The sequence below is a fragment of the Lepisosteus platostomus genome, chromosome 6 (genome assembly GCF_059453375.1).
Source record: "Lepisosteus platostomus isolate fLepPlt1 chromosome 6, fLepPlt1.hap1, whole genome shotgun sequence".
In the NCBI taxonomy this organism is placed as follows: Eukaryota; Metazoa; Chordata; class Actinopteri; order Semionotiformes; family Lepisosteidae; genus Lepisosteus; species Lepisosteus platostomus.
Genome location: NC_142616.1, coordinates 19,206,469 through 19,229,620, shown reverse-complemented (window position 1 = coordinate 19,229,620; position 23,152 = coordinate 19,206,469). Strand labels below are relative to the sequence as shown.

The window sequence follows — 23,152 nt, the reverse complement described above, 5'->3', positions numbered from 1 at the left end:
AAACAGATTTAGGGTAAACAGTGTGGCCAGTGTCACTACCATCAATCTGTTTTGGTTAAAAAAAAAAGCTGGGAATTAAAATGAGGAATAAGGGAGGTGGGGTGTGAAAGACATTCATGGACACTGCTGAGGTACACTTCTAGGGCCCAGAGTCAACACTCGCTAGAGAGGAGGTGATAGACAACGTCCGGACAAGGCTTCCAGCAAAGGCAGCTGTTGTTCTTGCGACAAATGACATGCTTTCTTCCTCATGTCAGAGCACCTACAAGACGGGATGCCCGTCCTAATCCAGCCTTTCCAAACTATCAAGATAGAGACAGGAAAACGGAGGTCAAACCACTAGGGAACTGACTAGAAGAAGAAATGAAACGATTGCAGGAGAAACAGAATGGGACCAGACAGATCTGGAAACGGCATCAGCAGATTTGACTTCCAGCAAGCGCAAGGCAGATTCATCCGTGGAACAAACGGCCTAGAAAGCAATAATACAAATGGTTCGGCCATGCAATCCATCTACTATTTGCCTGCTTGTTCAGGCGACGTTAAAGCAAAATGGTTTAGTAAGCCAATCAGGAAAAAATATAAAAAGAAAGACCTTTAAACAGAACAGCATCCAGTTAAAAGAGTACACATTTACAAGCGTGAGTAAAAGGGTAGTGGAAAAGGCCAAGAGAAATAAATAAACTGTAATGAAGGGTAAAACAGTGTATTACGGACAATAAAGGGAAACCTCTAGATGAAAGGGAAACGGCTGATGTACAAAATGAGTAGGCCACTCAGGTGTTCAGAGTCAGTCCTGAGGCATGAAGGAAGAAATCGACATGCCTCAGGCAGATGGACAATATTCTGAATTAAACAGTTTTATCATAAAAGAGGCCGGAGTGTTTTGGGTACAAGAAGGGCTTAAGGTCAACAAATCACCAGGGGCTGACAATATCTTACTAACTGCACATAAGGAAACAAGATGCAGGCCACAGCTCATTAATAAAACTCTTCCAATAGTCACGGAGGAAAGGGACAGGACTGGACCCAGGAATTAAGACTTCTATGATATGTAAGGTTATGTTAAACAAGTTGAAAATCTGTATGCCAGATCTGTATGTTTCTAGGATATAGTCAAGAAAATGTAGGTCTTGTTCAAAGATCTATCGATGTAAACGAATATGAAAGAATTCGGACAAAACATACAATACAGTACATTTACATTTTCGGATGACTTGATAAACTTCCACAAAAGTGTAATGGCAACACATTAGGGCTGCAAATGCCAAAAAATATGCTATTAATAAAATGTTTATGAATGATTCAACAAAATACAACTTCTAACCACAATCAGAACCACAGTCCTTTATTGCAGAAGGTACTGTAGCCTGTTTTGTAATACTTTATCAAGACTGATTTACACTGGTATAGTTAGTAATCTAATCATGTTTGCAGATGATAGCATCTACAAACAAAGGGTGGTGGAGTCTGGAAAAAGCTAGCCAGCCATGCTGTTGAGGCCGATACCCTCTGCTCCTTTCGAGAAATGGCTGGATAAGATCTTTGGATCAACTATCACCCAGCCACCAAACTGGCCACATAGGCCAAAAGAGCCTTTTTTCTCATTTGTAATTTAGTTCTGTTAAGTTCCCATTGTCACTGTACAAATTAATGATTACATGCCAATATACAAAAAAACAAAATGTCATTATAGCTTGATATCCAGGGGTTTACCGGAACCTACAAGTTTAGAAATAGTAGCTTGTTACACAAACATTTTCCACAGGTCAGCGTGTCTTTGTGCACAAACATTCATCCAAAGGATTAGGAAAGTAAACTTTCAATAGGTTTGTCATTTGTTAATGCATCTTTTCCATTTTTCCCCATCAAGCTCCTGCAAACAACATCAAGTCCATAAACCGAAATCACTTGCTCTTATAAACCATCAAGAATTTAGACCTCAAGAATTTAAAATTAAGACTTAAGAGTGCTTTCCCAGTTTACTAAGGTTATTCAATTTGTTTCTAGTGGCAAAACTTTTTCTACTTCGTGTTACTTGAAAGGACAACCTTATGTTTTGTGAAACGTTAATGGCTGGAAACCCAATAACACCAGTGATCAATGACAAACCAAACATAGCCATGAGTTTCAGAAGTATGTCACCCTCTGATGTACTATACTAGAACAACCCCACATCTTTTCCAGAGAGAGGTTTACAGTATTAATCCCACATCTGGACTTTATTGCCCCTCCCTGGGGCAGGGCATATTCACCCAATGCCTTTTTTTTTAGTAAAAACAAATCCAATGTCGCCGGCAGCCCACACAATGTCCACAAATCAGTGTTCTCACAAAACAATGTTTTAACTCTGTGTTAGTTTCCCTGTTGACATTGGCTTATACAAAGATCATTTGCATTTAGCAAACAAACCGTGCTACATCAAGCACTGTGCCCACCCCCTTCCACATTTGCAACGTGGCACAGTCATGGAACTGGATAGGACTTAGTCACACATGGCAATCCGAGCAGCACGTACGAGACACCGATAACAGACAAACAGTGTCGCTGCACCAGCTGATAAATCACAAAGCCAATCATGGTTGTCTTCAATCAGCAACATGCATTCCAGAGCTTAAGGGAGAGTCCTACACTGAAAATGAAGGAATTGAACAGAAGCCAATGAGGGGACATGGGACAAGAAACATCCTGAAAGGCAGTGACCAAGTCAGTCCACGGGACTTCTTCAGAACAAAACAAAGAAATAAATTGAAACTACATGGAAGTGCATTTAAAAATTGAGAACAGGAGAACTTCTGTATTCAAAGAGCTGTGGGAGCCGGGAACAAGCTACAGAGACATACCCTGGCTTCATTCAAGACACAGCAAGATGAGATCCCCAGACCAATTGGAGATTACCTACTGAACGGGCTCCTTGCGTTGAGAACTTTTCTCATCTCCCTGTAGTAGTTTTTAGTTCTCCGTGACCTCAGCATGTTTCCATTTGGCATTACTATTACAAAATATTTTTTTCACTAGCCCGTAACATTAATAGAAAACCAAAATTCCACAGTGTTTGGTTTTCCTTTAACTGATTAGGCAAACAAAGACATCCACCAAATTAAATAAGATGTTTGCCAGGTTTTTTTTTAAGTGGGCCCACTGCTTTAAATGCTGTCTCCTTCACTGCCCTCAGACCTGTTACCTTTATTTTCTGTTTTTCTCAACTTAAAATTAATAACCCAGTGGTAACTGACTACTCTTGCAAATGTCATAAAATAACGGTCTTACTACTGTACAATATCACTAGCATGAAGAGCTCTACTGAATGCTGAAGCAAATTCCATTCCGAGAAGCAAATATGTTCCACAACACTACAGTGGTGCAAGGCTTTCTATCCCTGATCCTGACATAATTTGGTATTCACATCTGTCATATAACTGTTGCCACCTGTTGCACATTATTCATTTTGCATGACACGCTTGAAAAGTAAATAGCTTCATTCCTTGTGATTGGAAAAGAAGCTTCAAAATGTTTTCAGTACTGCTTTTGGGATTTGTTAAAATTTTCGTCCTGATCCATGAGCCACACATGGCAGCCCAGGGCATGTTTTCTTTATGCCAGATCCTGTAAATTCATTTCGTACGCAGTGGACAAGACATTGTCCATTTATGAAGGCAGTTTGGTGATTTGTCATTCCGGGAAGCTCCACTGCTTTCACAATCACCCTGACGTGGACAAACAACAGCAAGACGACCGCAACAACAGGCTTTGCTTTCCATTAGAAAGCAAAAGTGCATGTACGTCAGCCCAAAAAAGGCCACATTTTGACTTTAAAGGGTGCAATAGTATATTGGGTCTTCAATTACAATTAGTACATCATTCTTCATTATCGAACTGCCCATAAGTCAATGTTCCAAAAACTGTGCCTACAGTATATCCTCTGTATTGACAGACATATACCCTGTAATTGGATGGAATACTGTTGAGGGTGCTGTTTGACAAAGATGCAATGCCTATTATAAAGCCAAATGCTTGTCTAAGAAATGAGCCCTCTCTGTGGGAGCTGTGTTTCTTACCTGCGGGCAGTCCTTGATGTAGTGTCCCTTGTTGAAACACAGGTGGCACAGGTAGTTAGGAGGAGGCCTTTTGCTGGGCTTGCGCGGCTCAGAGGAGAGAGACAGGTCGGAGAAATGGTCTGTCAGCGAGCTCAGTCCATCCACAATGTTGTTGAGGGAGCCATATGGAGAGGCACTTTTGTAGAGACTGTTATTTAAAGCCTACAATTTAAAATAAGAAAAGGATATTAAAAATCACAGAATAATAAACCTGCAGTTTAGGTCCATTAATATTATATATCTATTAAACAGACCCACTGTTTTATTGTGCCAGTAATCCAGGCCAAGCAGTATCTCAAGGTGCTAGTTGTGTAAACAAAGGCTTATCTCCTGGGTATATGGGAGTGTTTCCATTGGTTCTCACCAGAAATCAGATCCTTGATGAGGTAGACATCAAAACATGAGGTTTCCTGGACATGTCTCACAGTAAACATAATAACGCAAGCAGAGTTACTGAGGTGGAATCCTGCACTCCCTTAAGAAAGCTAACATTACTTTTCCTTCGCAGTAGGATTAGATATGTCACAATTTTTGCTGAAATCTAGGAGAAAGCATTCTAGAAGCTGACGGGAGAGTGTTTTCTCTTAATCGTATCTCCCTTGAGGTGTGGCGTACAAGTGCCATTACTACCCTGAACATCTTGCCTCTGTTAGAGACGAAATATGGAGCGTCTTGCCCTTAGTGAACTCCTACACCAAAATAAGGGGCTTGTGTTGAGCTGGTGTCTGTTTTTGGCATGAGGGCCATGGTGGCCTGTGGTCTTTGTGTGTAAAAAGCAGAATGAGAGGCGGAAAAGTACTGAGGGGCCAGAAGGGAAAAGCCAACATGAGTAAAAACCATTGAATGTAAACATGGAAGGAGCATCATACAGCCCGAGTCTGCAAAACAGACACTTGCTTATATTTTCTAGACTTCAGCTGGATTGCATTTCCAAATAACACATTAATTGCAACATCTCTTCCATGCACGTCGCCCTCGTGTGTTGTTCGGTGTTGCTGTGTTTGGGCTATTATGTCCTCTGGAGCACTGTGCACAGTCATTAGCGTGGATTAGAAGAGAGCGCCTCACACACGTTCTGTTTCCCGAAACATGTTCCGGTTTGCCACTCGCTCAAGACAGTTCCTGCCTGTTCGAACACACGGAGTCCATCTTGGGATCCTCCTCTCTCTGTGGTCACAGTGTGTAGGATTATCTGTCACATGTCCAGGGTAGCCTATATGGCATGACGCCACTTCAATTAAGGAAAATCAAACATTGCAATAACTCTGAAAAGCTTAACTTCTGTACAGATATAGCCAGATGTCATTCAACCTGATGCTGCCATACTTAAAACTCATTGCTAGGACAACTTAAGCAGCATTAAAAAAAAAACTACAACTTTTGGAGGCCCACTCTTCCAGGACCAGACTGGAATAAGGCGCTATAGTTTCTCTGTCCAACTCGGCATGTAATCTCAATCATGCACCACTTTTAAGAGACCCAGAGAGACACCAGCCCTCCTCAAACAGGATAGGATAACCCCCAACCGAATCTATGATAAGTTAAAAACTTAAAACAAAAATGTAAAATTCTTCTTTTCCTCCTGAATTTCAGCTCCTTCCTCATCAATTTTCATCTGTGATGCACTTTCTCCAGAGAGCAGGAAAATCCTTCTCATTTCCTATACTCTTGGGACCATTCAGAATATCCTTCCAATGCATACTTCCTTTAGATTTCCTAGAAACACAGCATGTTACGAAAGAGAGATGAAAAACTAATCTGCTGTAATCTAAATAGTAATCTGTTGTGCACTGATCAAACCTGGAAGAACTGAGCAATTCAGAACGTCTACCACGTACTGTAATATTCTTTATGCAATGCACAAATTCATAACCATAAAACAGTTTTAGAGGAATTCAATACAAGCACAGATATCCTGAACTTACATGTTAGTCTATTTATTCCAAAACCATACAATGAAATGCTGCCAGTTGATAAAAAGTACTTAATTATATTTTCCTGCAAATTGTGAATCAGTGCAACACTCAGAGGCTAGTAAGCCTTAATCTTAATGCAGCCAATGAGAAAACAAAAAAAATACCAACTAATACTGACTACATATTAACATCTTTACAATGTCAGTGTTAAAAATTAACTCAAAGATTATGCAAGCATAGGACATTAGAGATTGAATATGAAATATATGCACATTTCAAATGGAAGCTTTTATGTGTGTTTTATCCTAGGTAAACAATGGACTAGCAAAAAAAGAAAAAACAACTAAAGCTGACAATTCCTTAGATAGAGGAGGGTATAACTGGGCACCATATTTCAGTAAATAGACATCATATACTCTACTGAAAGAATCAGATGGACCTTAGTGAACTCTTCCATTCAGAGTATAAAAATCAGCAGGGGGTTCCGTGGCCTTGCTTTCCCAAACAGATGCTCACTGACACCAGAACGCTGTTCTAACACATAGGCACTATAAGAGGACACAAGGAGGGCTATTCACTGCACAAATTACTTCTGTGTATCCCAATAGGAGCTCTCTTTCCTACTGTCCCAAGCCACTGTTCGGCTTAGCATTTTTTTAAACTGCCACTGCCCTCTCTTTCCTGGTCCATAGACACATACATCAGAGCTCAGGATACGAAGAAGGTGCAAACGAAGGGTTAAACTCTCCACCTCAGGATAGGCTGTGGTCAATAAAACTGGGAGGTCAGATGTTTCTGTCTGCTTTGAGTTTACCCAGGGATGTGTATACTTGTTTCAAGCTTTTACTGGAAACAAAACTCGGAATAATTTTTCTTTCTCTGCAGATCAAGACTAAACAACCAGGAAGAGCAAGCAGGAAAGCTGATACTCGCACAGAAGGCCAACAGAGAATCGAAACAAACCAAACTATAACTGGAGTGTCCAGATAGCTGCTTATACAAAACAAAGACGGTTGACGATATTAGAAGAAAATATTGTCTTTGATTCGTTGTGTCTAAATGTCTACTTGTATCCATTACATTTCTACTGAAAATGTTTTTTCCCCTATAAATAAATGTAGGCCTAATATTTCATATTCACATGAGCCCCGTATATAACATTTTGCATTGCTAAGAAAAAACGTACTGCCAATTTCTAGCTAGGAAATCTGAACTTGGTAGAATGTGCCATTTGTTTTGCAACAGTATTTTAATTGGAAACATGCTTGGATAAAGACATGTCCCTCTACAAAGGAACGCTTTGCGCTACTAAGCATTATACTTTATTTTACTAGTATTTCTTCAACTTCAATCTCTCTTGCTCTCCATAGGTCTATCTTGCATTTCAAAAATTATATTTAGGGCAACAATTGTCTGATTCACCCTAACACCTTGAAAAATTATTTTACTTACTTGATATAAACTATACTTAATGCATGAAAACGGAAACATAGAGGAAATGAAATACATTAATGCTGGAAGAGCAGTTTTGTAGGAAACTGATACAAGTGTAACTAAACATTTCTGCTGTCTCTATGTTCATCACATTGTGCAGGCTAACATGGCGCAGTTTTGGAAAAGCATAACATCTGATAGTGGCGATGTCCACATAAGCAGACTAAAAACTTTAAATAAATAATAAATAACATTCCTGTAAGCAGCCCAAGTGAATTTGTCTTGGGATCATTTCTTGAAAAAATGTTTTAACTGGACAGGAGCTTACAGAACATCTGTTCATCGTCCACCACCTTTCAAATCAGAAGAACCCAAGATGTATTACGGTTTTTCAATCTGGATTTTAGCTTTCACTTTTAACTGGGTCCTTCACCTGCAGTTTCACATTTTCCATCAACACATCTCTATGGAAACCTGGTTCTCACGCTGGACTTTTTTTCAATCTTGGCCTGACTGCTGACAGGACTTGCCTCTCAGGCTATTTCTTAAAACCTTGTTTATTTCGGAAATCATGTCAGGGACATGCCAGCTATCAGTTTAAGGCTAAACTCTAACTAGCAGGGTAACTAATTTCTCGGAACAGCTTTGACAGTTTCTTGAGCCAAAGACCAACAACACACTAAAAATGAAAATAAGAATGTCATATCCAAAGAGATCAACAGTTGGCCCAGGCAGTATTTTTTATAATCCCACATGGAGATTCTCTAACAGTGTTACGTTTAGGGGAGAATTAGATCATGCAATTCTTTAGCCTTCATCTCACACCAAATGCATTTTACTCCTCTGATTCTGGCACAGGTACTGTACTTGGCATGACCATTGTAAAAGACTAGTTATGTCCTTTTTTACAACTACAGCCTGCATATGTATCCTTTCATTATTCACATATCTAGCTGCCAAAACGTATTCCATTACATTAAAGTCTACTTTTTTATAGTTAATAGTCCATATTACCCTTCTAGTGCTTTATTATTGTATATCATTACATGAACTCCTACAGGACTGCAATCTAACAGAACAGTACATATATTGATAATTCTATGTGTGCCTTATTGTAAGAACTAAAGAAGAACGTCACTAAAACCATTTATGGCAGTTCAGTTATCAAGCAAGCATTTTTCAAAATGTGTATTTACAGAGCAAACTTTTGTGTAGTGTCGTAGCTGCACTTTTAATTAAAAAAATGGAAAATGCATATACAGTATAATGTGTTTACAACAGACACTAAGCCATATCAACATTACTTCTGACTGGCTTGCTTCAAAATAAATGCTTAAATAAAATGTAAATTCTGACACGCTGTGAGGAGAACTTTATTACATATTAAAATGATTGATTTCAGGAAGTGTAAGGTGCCGGAGCCAAACAAAGACTTAACCACTGAAAGGTGAAACCTAAGGAGACATCATTCAAGGCAGGAGGAGAGGTCAGGGCTCTGGATTCTGAGTCCGGAGGATGTGGGTTCAAATCCCAGCTGGGATGTTGTCATTGTAACTTTGAGCCAGGTGTGTCACTCAGCCTGCTTTTGAAAGGGAACTCCCTGGGTTACCGTTTCAATGTATTGTATCGCCATTGAAGTGATAGCGACTGTAGGCTTATGTGAGAAGTGAGAAGTGTACCCAAACCTATGCTGGGAAATATAAGCTTACATGTTTTTTACACATAGAAACAGAAACCAGTGTTTTAATGAATTTAGTCTTTTTTTTTTTTGCTGCTCACGTTATGTGAAATCCAGGAGTTGTCATGTGTGGAAGGAACCAAGTAATAAAAATCGAAAGCTATCGGGAACGAACAAAATCAAATAAATGCAATGGAAAATATTAGGAATTAAGTAAGCTGCCAAGTACTCTATACAGGAGATTATTTCTGGCAATCCCTCTCGTTATTTTAAACTTCACTATGATTTGATTTACAACAGCTACACAAGGCATATTACGATACAGTCGAAACCTTTAAAAAAATCAGTTGCAGATTCCTTTAATTATTTAGTTCTGCATTTGGATTATAGTAATTGTCAACATTTCATTACGTTGTCAGAAAAATCGTAGTACATAACCTCAAGGTATAAAATAACTTCAAGGCGGTCGTTGAATTACTGTAACCATTCTTTTTCACAACACAACACTAGGATTTGGTGTAGCAAAACAGTTAAAAATGAATATTAAAAGTATCAAAACGTTAATGAAAGTCACACATAATGCATATAAAATTATCCGTCCTGACTTGTGTCGTGTCTTACTTGAGGAAGACTAGACCAAATACAGCTGAGCGGTAGGCATCTAATCTGCATGCAGACCAGAGCTGCAGACACGTCCGTGCCAAGTGCACGGTGGAAACGACACCCTTTTTTTCTTCCCCGTTACACCCTGCATAGTATATTTAAACCCGCTTTGTCTGCAGCTACCGAAGGTTGCCCCACCGCAGACGAAACCTCTCCAGCGTGCCGAAGCGTCTCGGCCTAAACCGGGGGCTTCTATCGGAGAATGGGCAGCCGAGCTGTCGCGCAGCCGGCGTCTGCCCGAGCTGCTCGCTGACCACAGCACAGCGACCTCCTCACCGTGTCATTACGACCATTTATTCTAACAGCTGTGGGGTGTTTATCCACGAGCACGGACCATTTTCCTGTCACACCTACAGGACATGCATTAGCGTACAAAGGGGGAGCTTCGATTAAAATACATCTATAATGAGCGCACACTTCTAGCACAGTAGTTACATTGTCTGAAACGCTTAAGTGAAAAGTTCGGCAATGTCGCTGCTGTCAGCTGAGTTCATCCACGAATCCAGCATTTTCACGAACGATTCACTGAGGTCAGCTGAATTCTTAAAAAAAGAAAATCATCACCATAAGGCTCACTATAACTTCCACATTAAACAAAATGTAAACTGAGACCAGTTTTCTTTTAAACAACAAATAAGACGGCCTTTTGTAATATTCTGGGAATTCTACCGCTGCTTTTGAATTAAGAGTATCTTTTGTTGACTTTTGTTATTCTTGTCAAAACTTAAACTCCTCCAGCAAACACGACAGGGTCACGATTCGAACTTATTTCAGAGTGCCGTTGTGAAATCTGGGATGCTATAACTTTCCGTTTCGCATCATGGCGGGTTTCTATCTTAGAAAAGGCTACAGAGCCGTGCGCCTGTCCTTTCTCCCTCAAACAGATTTATTTGTTCAGAGGTATGAGAGTAAACACAACGTGGCATTTAACCTATATTCCGGGTGTAGCGGACCAGGCGGCACTATAAATGCGTACACGGGCAAAAGCAGTGAAAAAGAATCACCCAAACTCTCTAACCTCACTCCTTTGAAGCTGAAAGAAGTTGTTGAGATAGTTGGAATTGAGAGAAGAGCTCAGGTCTGCAGCAGGCTTGGTGTAGTTCAGATCCGGGTGGGAAGAATTGGGTTCTGGTCTGAAAGCGTCAAAGGCACTGGTCTGGTGAGTGTCTTGCAAAGACAGGTAGACCCAGTTCAGAAGCTGGGCAGGCTGGTACACAGAGGCACTGGTGTCTATGGCAGACAGCAAGCTCATCTTTGAAAAAAAAGAAGGGTTTACTCGGTCCTCCACCGTTTTGTTCAAACAAATCACACCTCCTTTATCTGCTTTGTAATTTCACTGATTTCTTTTTTCCCACCCCCGTCTGTTCTCTTTGCCTTCCCAGGCCAGCGCTGCTCCCTCCGGGTTGTTGCCCAGCGATCTTTCCCTTCAGCTGGGATCTTAGTCCCGAAAGTCACGGTTGCGCAAAAGCCATCGCGGAAAAAAGTTGTTACTTTAAAAAAAAAAGTTTGCTTCAGCCTGGACTCCGCTATCTCCCTTTATTTGCGCAGGAGCCGCAAGCGGCTTGATGAATATTTGGGAGAAACTCGGCTGTGTCATCAGCCAAGTAAGCCAATAGCGATACCCGCTTTCTATGTATTTGCATATCTCTTCATGCCCAGCCAAGATAATTGGATGGCCTGTTGAATATTAATATCACTTCTGTCCGATGTGGACCGGGAAACCGATTGGTTCAACTGGTGAATATTTGTCGAAACAGCTGAGCGAGGCTGTAGCAATGACTGCCGCAACAGCAGAGTAAAGGAAGCTGTTTTTGAGAGTTCGCAGGAAAAGCGCATATTCGGGTTGAAGCGCGATCCTCTCTCGGGCATTTCATATATGTGCAATAGCTATTTTATGAATCCCTTCTTTATGTGGTTTGAAAGACGTAATTGTAACTCATTTTAACAGCACTTACACTTCAAGATACAATGCCTGCAATAGATTTTTCAATATGTCTTATCGATGTGGATGTAATGAGTTTCTTTTAAGAAGTGCACATCCTAACCACAAATATTAATAACTTTGAGTGGTGAGTAAGCGATACCCCAGGTATTAGGAAGTTACACCACAAAATTAGAAAGCTTAACATAGCGGTCTCAGGAATTCGCTTTATTGACAATTCCACCTTTCCCGTAATTAATATCAAATTTAAAAAATATGCATTCGATTCACAGACATATATTCACATACATGCCCAGATGTGTTTGTTATTTTTTTTTCAATTGAAATTGTGGTTTCAATAAAATTGTGGAATTGAAATTGTGAAGTGATCCGGATGCTTTGGATTGTATAATGGACCGATCCTGGGATAAACTGTTGCTGAAAAGGGAACTGTCTGCTCCTGTTGTCTTGTACCGTTCTGTGAAACCTTGCAACATCAAGCTACAGATATTTACCTGATCGCACTCGCTCGGGGGCTCGTGTGACCCCAGGTAACATACCGCTTAGCATCTCTGTGAGGAATCGTGGAGGATGGAGGAATATTAAGGATTCTATTGAGAATTAAGCGGGGGGGCAGCTTGTGGTCTTAAGAAACCCGAGAAAGCGTGGAGATCTGCCAGGTGTCGCCTGTGACATGAGGTGCCGTGTCTCGTGAATTCCATTGATCAGCCCCACGGAGAGGTGTAAACAAACGGCTTTGTTTATTCAGCGACAGAGGTGAGATTCCCAGGCTTTTAACTCAATGCAGTCATCAATGCCGGCTTTGCATTCTCTCATTTCCCAGGGAGAATGCGGTCCTTACGGATTCTTTATGCTTCTAATTACAGCCATGAGCCTTAATGGGGATCACTAACGAGTCTGGTCTTTGCCAATTCCGAGTTCTGTTAGAATGCATTAAGGGCTTTTTGAGGAGTTTTAAAATATAACTTGTCACTGCATTGAGGCTACAGGGAAATGTAGCCATGAGAACACTTCTCTGAACTAAAGCACTTTTTTCATACTATCATGTACTGTATTTTCCCCCAAAAAAATCAATGCTCTGCAGTTTCACATGTCCGATCTTGAAATGTTGAAATATGTGTTTCAGATGTGTTTGGGTGTCTTAAGAGCTTTGGCAATGTTCCTTCTAGCCTGCCACCATTTACTATAATGTTTCCTGCACAAATCATAACAAAACATAATAAACATCTTGTACCACATACAAGGATAATCCACTGTCACAGCCAGTGACAGAATTCTGTCTCTGCAATCCATTGAAGATGTGTGAAATGAGTGGATTGCTTGATACTTCTTGAAAATGTTGTAAATAGTGCACTTGTTTTGTCCAACACCCCTTGATAATAATAATAATAATAATAATAATAATAATAATAATAATAATAATAATAATAAACTTTATTTTATATAGTGCCTTTAAAGGTGGCTTCCCAAAGTGCTTAACAGAATGAGAACAACAATAAATAAAAAGAATACACAAGATAAAACACAATTACAATATAGAGAGGAGTACGTGGATGGTGGTACTAGGAAATGCAGAAGGGTGAAGAATGGAACCAGTTAGAAAAAGGATTTGAGTCTGTATTTGTTTAGAGAAGGTGACTCTCTGTTATCTTTGGGCAGAGAGTTCCAGAGCTTGGGGGCATAACAGGAGAAGGCCCTGTCACCCATACAATGTAGACGGGCTTGGGGGACAGTAAGGAGACCAGAATTAGAAGAGCAAAGGTTGCGAGGTGGGAAGTAGGGTGATAGTAGCTCAGACAGGTGCTGAGGTGCCAAGCCATGCAGAGCCTTATAGGTCTGCATGAGGATTTTAAAGTCCACACAGAATTTGACAGGAAGCCAGTGCAAGGACTCCAGGATAGGAGTAATGTGATCACTTGCACTAGACCTGGTCAGGATCCTGGCTGCAGAATTTTGGACATACTGCAGTTTGTTCAAAGTAGATTTAGATACCCCAGCGAGTAGAGCATTACAGGAGTCAATTAAAGAGAACACAAATGTGTTGATCAGCTTTTCAGCCACAGTTAGTGATAGCATAGGGCGTAGTCTAGAGATACTGTGAAAAAAAGATGTTTTGACAATATGCTGCACATGTGGGTCGAATGTTAAGCCAGAATTGAATATCACCCCAAGGTTTTTCAATTTAGACTGAAGCTCAAGTACAGAACCATCTACAGATTGGGTTACAGGATTGGCTTTACGAAGTTGATGGGGGGTGCCAATAAGCATGACTTCAGTCTTGTCACAGTTAAGATGAAGGACATTTTGAGTCATCCAAGTTTTTATGTCAGAGATGCAATTAGATAGAATAGAGACAGCCACATCAGTGTCAGGTTTGGTATGGATGTATATTTGAGTATCATCAGCATAGAAATGAAAGCTGAGGCCATGTGATCTTAAAAGCTGACCAATTGGAAACATGTAAATGCTGAAGAGCAAGGGGCCCAGTATTGAGCCCTGATGAACCCCAGACTTAACAAGACCAATTTCAGACCTGTACCCATTAAGAGAGACAAAGTGACAGCGATCAGTGAGGTAAGACTTGAACCATTTGAGAGCAGTGTCAGAAACTCCAAACACAGTCTCCAGACGAGAAAGTAAGATGTTATGGTCAACAGTGTCAAAAGCAGCACTAAGATCAAGAAGAGCACGAGCATAGAAAGAGAACCAGAATCAGAAGCTATTAGAAGATTGTTAGTGACTTTGACCAGGGCAGTTTCTGTGCTGTGAAGTTGACAAAAGCCAGATTGGAGGGGTTCTAAAAAGTTATTTGTCATGAGGTGGTTATGTAACTGAAACGTGACAGCACATTCTAGAATTTTAGCAAGAAAGGGTAAGTTGGAGATGGGGCGAAAATTGTTAAGATTGTCGAGAGCCATGTTAGGCTTTTTTGGCACGGGAGTAATGGCACCAGTTTTGAGGACTGTTGGTACAATGCCAGTGCTCAAGGATTCATTTATAACATTGAGGACAATGGGACAGAGAGAAGAGAAACAGGACTGAAATAAAGTGGTGGGAATTATATTTGCTATTAATATTTGATATTTAACCTGGCCATTTCAGGCACTTCTGCTTATTTATTATGCATGCTGATTATGATGTTATGATTGTCCAATAGCATGCCGTGGACAAAGAACCAGCACAGCTACCACTACTGTAGCACAAAAAGACAAACGAAGGCTGAGAGTTGCGAAGCAGGAGGCAAACCTGAGCACACAGCTGAATCATAGTGGTTAATGTCCCACAAGGCTCTTTTCCTTGCTATAATATTAAGATTGTGCTTGATCATATTGTTTCCTGGTTCTGCCCAATGGGATGAGTGAGTTCACTGCTTCTCTGAACAGAGTTCCAAGCAAACTGCTGACTCTGTGGACTGTTTGCATGTGATACTTCACCCAGTGGTGTCACTTAAAACGGTCTTGTTGCAGCTGGCATCAGAAATTTAAGGTAGGGTGCAATGCGTTCTCTCAATGCCCAGAACTTAAGGAAGACGTGTTAGGCAGTTTCATCCTTTTGAATCGTTAATGGATTGATCGGTTGCATCAATAGATTAAATCGCACTGGCAAACAGTAGATTTTTCATTTTGACGTTGCAAACATTAACTTTGTTTGGATTTTATTGTGTGTTAAAACTCAACATAAGTAGCAAAGGGGAAGACTTTACAACAAGCGCAGGTAGAAAAGAACAGTTGGATTGTGCCATGGGGTGATCGGTGAAACCCTTTGGAATAATAGGAGCAATCCAAAATTGAAAAGGGCAGACAACCCAATTACAAGGTTTACCTTGGCAACAGCGCTTTTATTCTAGATGTCTGGTCTTTTTATTCAAGAAGGAGAGGACACACTGGTGCAGGACTGGGTGTTGCTCCCATTGCAGAATGTCGAGCTCAGTAATTCCACCACATCCTTCGTTCATCTAGTGCATTTCAGCGGTTAAGTCTGACGCTCTGCACTACTGCTAGCCTCTCAAAACTATGCATTTTCCAGGAAATAACCACTCTTTTATGCAGTCCGTATGTGAGTTTGAAAAGGTCCATTTCTGCAGAGGTCTGGGTTTTACCATGTCTCCCATCGTCACTCATGACTGAAACACTGAAGTTGCAAAATCCTGTTGCAGAAAAGCTGTCAGCTGCATGCCTGTGGGAGCTGTGGTCTTTCTGCACATTCCTGTTCAAACAAGCCCTCTGCGCTACCCACAGCCTCTGCACTACATACTGTATGCATGCACAGCTAAGTATTCATCCACAAAGACAAAGTGATTGAACAAAGGACTTGTGCAGCACCCTAACAATCTCCCCCTTTAAAAAAAAATCACATTTCATCATGTTTCTGCATGTGAATCAAATGCTATTAATAATATTAATAATTGCTCACAATTATATAGCGCTTTTCTTGACACTCCACTCAAAGCGCTTTACAGGTAATGGGGACTCTCCTCCTCCACCAGTGTGCAGCCCCACCTGGATGATGCACCAGTCTGCTCACCACACACCAGCTCTCATTGGGGAGGAGAGCAGAGTGATGAAGCCAGTTTAGAGATGGGGATTATTAGGAGGCCATGATTGGGAAAAGCCAAGGGGAAATTTGGCCAGGATGCTGGGGTAACACCCCTACACTTTTTTCGAGAAATACCCTGGGATTTTTAATGACCACAGAGATTCAGGACCTCAGTTTTACGTCTCATCCAAAGGACGGTGCCTTTTTACAGTATAGTGTCCCCGTCACAGGCAGTAGGGCAGTAGGACCCACACAGACCGCAGGGTGAGCACCCCCTGCTGGCCCCACTAACACCTCGTCCAGCAGCAATCTTAACTTTTCCCAGGAAGACACTTTAAGAACACACTGTTGCATAAATATAAAGGGGGTGTGCTTAACTGATTAAAAAGATGTTTATTAAAAAACAAGATACTAAATGATCTCTGCTTTCTAACCCCCACATTATCAAAAGTAGTAAGTTAGATGCATGTAGGGAGAAAAGCTGATTTTGCAGCTAAATGAAGTAAAGCCTCCTTAGTCCAGGTTCTGCACTTAAATTATAAAGGGAAGGTGGGGAGGTGTAAATGTGCACAGCTTGCTTTCCTTGACTGTGTAGTTAGGATGGTGTGTGAGGGTTTCAGGGTTTGAAGTTTTATAGGTTAACCTGTCTGTTAAGGCTCAGTGCCATCCAATCACACTGTTCTTGTCACCCGCAGGACTGTGGCCTGAAACCAGACACCATCAGAGTGACATCATTGTCATTGTCAGGCAGTGCACTCCTCAAGAGTGAGCAAAACACATGCTTTCACTAGCAGTATAAAGAGAAGTTTATGTTTAACAAATGTGAGTCTTCTACATGTACAGCATGCCATAGTCTAAGAAGGTGCATATGGAGCATTTTGATCAATCTGTGCAGGCTGACTTCTTTCTATCATTGTAATATTTTGAAGGTACCCTTCAAAATGTGTTTTTAGGCAGGAGGCAGTGCTTTATTTTCTCTTAGCATAGCCTTCTAATAAGAAAAACGTATTTTACAAATAGCTTTGTTCTGTTGTCTTTGAAGGTTGACAAGGTTTTTTATTATATATTTCTTAGTTGTGCTTATGTAGCTATCACAATCTCCAACGTCAACTTTACTTTACCGAGATTTGTTCTTAATCGTTGGAAATCAATCTCATCGAGGAATTATTGATGTAATATTCAGGCTACAGCTCCAGACCTACAAAAACAAACGGACAAAGAGAGTTCCATCTAGTGGAAACATGAAGTACTGCAATTACTTTGTATACGGTAGCACAGGAGGATACTGACCGATTAGCGTTTCCGTAGTACAAACATGAAATTCCTGTCAGAGAACATAATTCAATACAGTTTTATGGTTACAGTGTTCCTTACTTTTGCATGTGCAATGACATTCAATGAAGCAGAGAAGGTGTTATTGTTATGGATATTAATAAGACAGCTGTAACAACATTGGGAAATCTGGGAGAAGCTTCCCATTGTAGTCATGTGCTTACTCTCCTGTCTAATCTTTAGAGTTCAATTTTTCAGCCTTGTATGCAGACACTTTTCTGTGAATATCAGCCAGAATGGATGAACACAGTAGGAATTTAAAGAGCAATTACATTAAATTCCTCCCTTAAAGAGCAAAGAGCCAGTACCTCCCTTAAAGAGCAAATGTTGTACAGATTTTTAATGTTGTTTCAGATTCATAGACTACCTGACACTAATCAAATTCCAAGTTCTGTTCCAAAGTGGTTAAATAAAATGTTATGAGAATAAATCAACAGAGGTCTTGAACACCAGTAGATCTCATTGCAGCAAGAGATCATTCGAGCTATCTAATTCTTGTCACCAAAAGCCTGAAACACAAAACTGCAGGATTGGAGAGATTGTAACAACAACTTTATTGTCTGGGATGCAAAACTGTTGATGTTAGTTAAACATGTCGTGAGGGTTCCTACATTCTTTCAAATGCACTGAATTGTTCCAGCTCGTCTTTCAGTCCGTGTACTGTGAACATTTAAACCAAAAGCCCTTTTCCCCCCTAAAAAAAGTTTTTCCTCACAAGTCTTGGTAACCTACATGCTCAGTGAACCATACATACTGTACACACATTGCTTGCCTAAAGTGGGCCTTCACAGAGCACAGAGCACAGCTGTCTGAACTCCCATAGCAAGCGTACCCCTGGTGCACATTGGCTCCAGTGAGGGCCAGGATCCCTAGAAGGCAATCAGACCTGCTTTCCTATGATGCTCCAGCACACGTCCAGAGACCGATTCCTTGGAAGGATTTTTCTCTTCTAAATAAATACAGTACTAACCACTTTGAATTTTATTATGGTACTCAAAGCATTTTCCCCATCTAAATACCTGCCTTCTGCAAATCTGGGGTTGTTTCTAAACTATTAGCGCGTTTTTTTAAATCAAATCCAGTCAGAATATTTTGGGCCAGTACCTCCCTTACAATTGTATATTGTTGACTTACCATGCGGATGGGTACAGTTTTAATATGAAGAAAATACCCGCCCATTTAAACGTGTGAATGATTAATTTAATGTTTCCCATATTTGGTTTGTTAAATCATTGGTCAGAATTTTCTGATGGAAAAGTGGCATGCTGATAGTTTTTGATGACTAAAAATAATTAGAAGACTCACAGATTTTCAAGAACTGGAGACTTCCTCTCTGATTTTAAGAATTCCACCTTGTGTGTTTCGACACACAACAAAGATGACTAACATCTTGCTTAAGGAAAATAAACAGGTGGAAACAATGCAGAGGAAGAGCTTGATTTTTAAAAGAGTGCCTACAAAAAAAATCAACATTTTGCAGTGTCACTTCTAAGAACAATCCACTAACGTTACTTATGCATTATTTGTGATTAACGTAGAATGATAAAGGATGAAATAACCCAGAATTAACATTCACAATTTAAAATATCATTACATTAACTGAATATTTTATTGTTACTAAGCCTGATAAAGTTAAATATGTTGGTTCCAGAACCATGACAAGGGGAAGAATAAAATTGTTGTTTTATTGGTATTTAAAGATGAGAAATCCATGTAACTATCACTTTTTTGCAATACTGTCTTTGGATACATGGCGGTAAAGGCTGCTTCCTCAGAGTCATGGGCTCTGGGTTCACCTACTATGGTCTTAGCTCCTACTATATGGACTCTGCATGTTCTACCTGTAAGTATGAACTTTGCCAGGTGCTCTGGTTTTCTCCCACAGTTCCAAAACATGCTAACTGATGTTTCTGAATTGCGTGTGTTTCTTTCATCTTTTATTGTGGTCAAGTCTTCCATCCTCTGACAGACAAGAGTCCCATCTAGAGTCTAGATTAGACTAGACTAGACTAGAGTCCCATCTAGAGTCTAGATAAGACTAGACTAGACTAGAGTCCCATCTAGAGTCTAGATTAGACTAGACTAGACTAGAGTCCCATCCATGGGGTGGCCACGGCTTGCGTCCTGTGTTTAAGGGCACTTTGAGTTGTTCTCACTCTTACCATATTTGATAATGGTTGGAATTCAGCCTTCTTACTCAAAAAAAGGCTTAAGATTCACGATTGAAATGTTGCAAAACCAACGTACGTACAATCTGGCTTTCATTACTGATGCACATTTAAAGAGTTTGTATCCATAACAAAAACATTTGCAGTGTGGGAAATATATGTTTCTTTTGATATTTCCCAGTTCAATTTCCAGTTAATTCTCTTTGGCAAGAATAAAACCTTTTGAAGAGTGAAGTAATGCTGGAATTTATTTTTTAACATTCCCTCCGACCACACTTTTTCTGTGACTGCTGAAAACAAGGTTGACTGAAGTTCATATACCCTGGTCAGGTCTTCATTGATCAATGAATACAATACTTTCGTTATTTATTTTTATTGTAAGAAAAATATTATTTAATTTAATAATTAATATTATTGTATTCAATATTATTCAATTCCAGACCCACAGTGCTATTTGTGTACCCGTTTGTAGCTTCGTTTTATTAGTATTTATTATTCATTAATCCTAGCCTGCTCACAAGGTGTAATTCCACGCTGGGAGCAGAGCTCCGCTGAGACAGACTAAAATAATCATATCTACTGTTGTTGTAAGAGGTAAAATTACTTGGAACTGAGAACTACATCTGTCTCTGACTTAAAACTTCAGTTTCATTCTTTTTTCTCTACCATTTGTTTTTAGAGGAAATCCTTTGAAAAAAGTATAAAGAAATGTAGAGCATTCATAACCAGTTATCTCAGACTACAGTCAAAAGCCCTCAGTGCAGAAACAGTGTTTTGCTTTTAGAAATTCATAATTCTTATCAGATGCTTTTAATTCTTCCTGCACAGAACTTGCCCTGTGCCATCACCACCGGAAGCAAAATACATTTACGCTGTTCAAAGTCTGTGGTAAAAGTAATACAGCACTAAATGTATTGGTAAATGGGATGCCTGACTCCATTAGTAATTATTTTACATATACTCAGACAAAGCTGACTGAAACCTGTCTGTAATTGTGTTTAGAAAATGCTGGGATTGCCTTCATATAAAACAACAGATGTGTGATTCTTCTTAATTATTCCAAAATCATCTTTTTGAGGATTTTACTGTAAATGAGAATTTGTTCTTAAACGTTCTCTGGTTAAAGGAAGGCTATTTTCTACGTTCCTAAGTTAATTAATATTTTTAAGAAATGTACAATATATGCATAAAAAAGCTTTTGTGCTAAACTTTCAATATTTTATATATAGACTACTGGTCTTATCTCATTGGTGACTTGAATGATCTCAGTTAGGAAATTTGTCTCACCACCACTTTGGGAGTTTGAAGGAAACACTGACCCTAATAAACCCTGTCTCCAGTGCGGTGGGGTTCCTGTCTGTGTCTGTACAGCAGACGGAGGGCCATTTTTACAAGGTGCCAATTCTGCGCATGACAAGTCCCTGCGTTTCGAGTATGACACGCTTCACCTCGAAAGCTTTTGGGACTCGATTCAGTACACATCATCAAATCAGGACAATTGTGATAGATAATTTAAAGATTTAAAATAATAAATAAATACATATTATTGTACCACAAATGTCAATTGCAATTCCTAATAATAACGACCCCAGACCCATTTATGTCGCAATGGAGTGATCCGAGTGAAGTTCCCTGCTCAAGTAAATACAATGCCCCGCCCATAGTTTGAACCCATGACCCTCCAGTCGGTTAATCGGTCTGTAGTCCTCACCAAATACCTCTACACGATGTTGTTTTCTTATACAGAATACTTGAGTTTAACAGAATATAAAATGAATGCCAACCAACTCAACGCTTAAAAATTGGTTATGAACCTTCACCACACGCAAAAGTTTTAATCGTACAGGGTTGTGATTTTAGATCATGTTCTGAAAGATGTCTGCGGCTTTAAAACGTATTATATTTCAAGTACCTGCCTGACATTTTAATGTTAAAACACTATTGAGACTCCATATTGAACATGAAAAAGAAGACATCTGAAGCACGTTTATCATTAACATACCGTGCAAATACAGCTCTTTTTATTAGCCCCGATATGGCCCACCTCTCTTTGTCAGTATTTTCCATAACGTTACGCAATTAGGGGCTGGTCGTCGGGGTGCGTCTCTGACATGGCTTTCACAAAACAGGATTGGAGAGCTCTATTTAAAGCAAACCTAGTTTTGCTTTAAAAGGTGGGGCACGTAAAAGATCGGCTTTGGAAAATATTGGCTCGAGAGCAAATTCAGAGACTAGCGGGACGTCAACCTGTTTTTTCAAAGTATTAGAAGATTGGGCTATATATTTTTTAATCCAACTATACTCAGATTTTTTCTGACCCTTGTATAAAGTAGAATTCTCACAACATTATTTTCTGAAAATCACAGTTTTGTTTTTTTTGCAAACAGCAGTCCAAAAAAAAACACAATGCATATAACAATGAATGAAGATGATATCCTATCTCTTAATTTATGTCACATTATTGAAGACTTGTATGACTTTACTTGTAAATCGTAGTGGGTTATTATGATATGCGTGTATAAATTAGAGTGGACAAGGGGATGCTTTCTGGTGTATTTTGAAGGTATTTTCTTTAGTAACTGGGGAGAAGGGCTTTCTCCCTCCCAAAATCCACACAAAACACTATCACATTAATGTCCCTTCACAGTTCCTGAGCCCTCATTTTATTCCGTGTGACGTTTGCACACTCTCCGCAGATTTCAGTTTCCTCCTACAGGCCAAAGACACGCTTTCCGGGTTAAACCTCGTCTCTATGTTACCCCTCTCTTGACGTGTGCGTACGCTGGCCTCCCACCCAGAGTGTAGCTCCGCCTTGCACCCTGTCTGATTAGGCCACGGCTCACCGCGACGCTGCAGATAAAAGCAGTAACCGAGAAGGTGTGTGTGGATTGTAAGATACACGTATAATCATTAAATTAGGAATTTAAAGTCATATTTATATTGTACCTAGAAATAACTATTTTGTCAATTACAAGGAAAGTGTTAGCAATAACGCAACAAAATCTAATTTAAGAAACAAAATGCACAGCTGAAAACCTGTTTCTTATTGTCTTAAAGTCAAAGGACGCGACAGATTTCTACCTTCAATCTCCATCGCAATGCACCAGGAGGCCGGACACGTGATTTTAAATTGGACTAATGCTGTACTGTGACCCATCCCCCCGCCCTTTTGAAAATCTGTACATTCTGTGTGTCCACAAATGGGGTGAGGGAGGGCACAGTTGTGTTTTCCAAAAAAAAAGTTCGAGTTCGACATGTTCATCGTTGACAAATAAGCACTTCTCATTTTCTACATTCACATATCACACTGTATCATTATTATTGCTCCACCATATTCCTAACCCACACCTGGACACGTCACGATGGCAGTTTGCTAGTGAGTGCCG

The 23,152-nt window shown here is 40.0% G+C and overlaps 1 protein-coding gene across 1 annotated transcript in view; it reads right to left on the bottom strand.

The window, feature by feature from the left end:
* zcchc24 (zinc finger, CCHC domain containing 24) overlaps window positions 1-11,356 on the bottom strand; it is a 52,948-nt gene extending 41,592 nt beyond the window's left edge. Inside the window, exons 1-2 of the mRNA XM_088634609.1 lie at window positions 10,807-11,356; window positions 4,059-4,259 (exon numbers count right to left, since the gene is read on the bottom strand). Of these exons, the coding sequence (XP_088490735.1) occupies window positions 4,059-4,259; window positions 10,807-11,040 (435 nt within the window). The 5' untranslated portion in view covers window positions 11,041-11,356. The remainder of the gene's footprint in view (window positions 1-4,058; window positions 4,260-10,806) is intronic.
* Window positions 11,357-23,152: the final 11,796 nt, after the last annotated feature.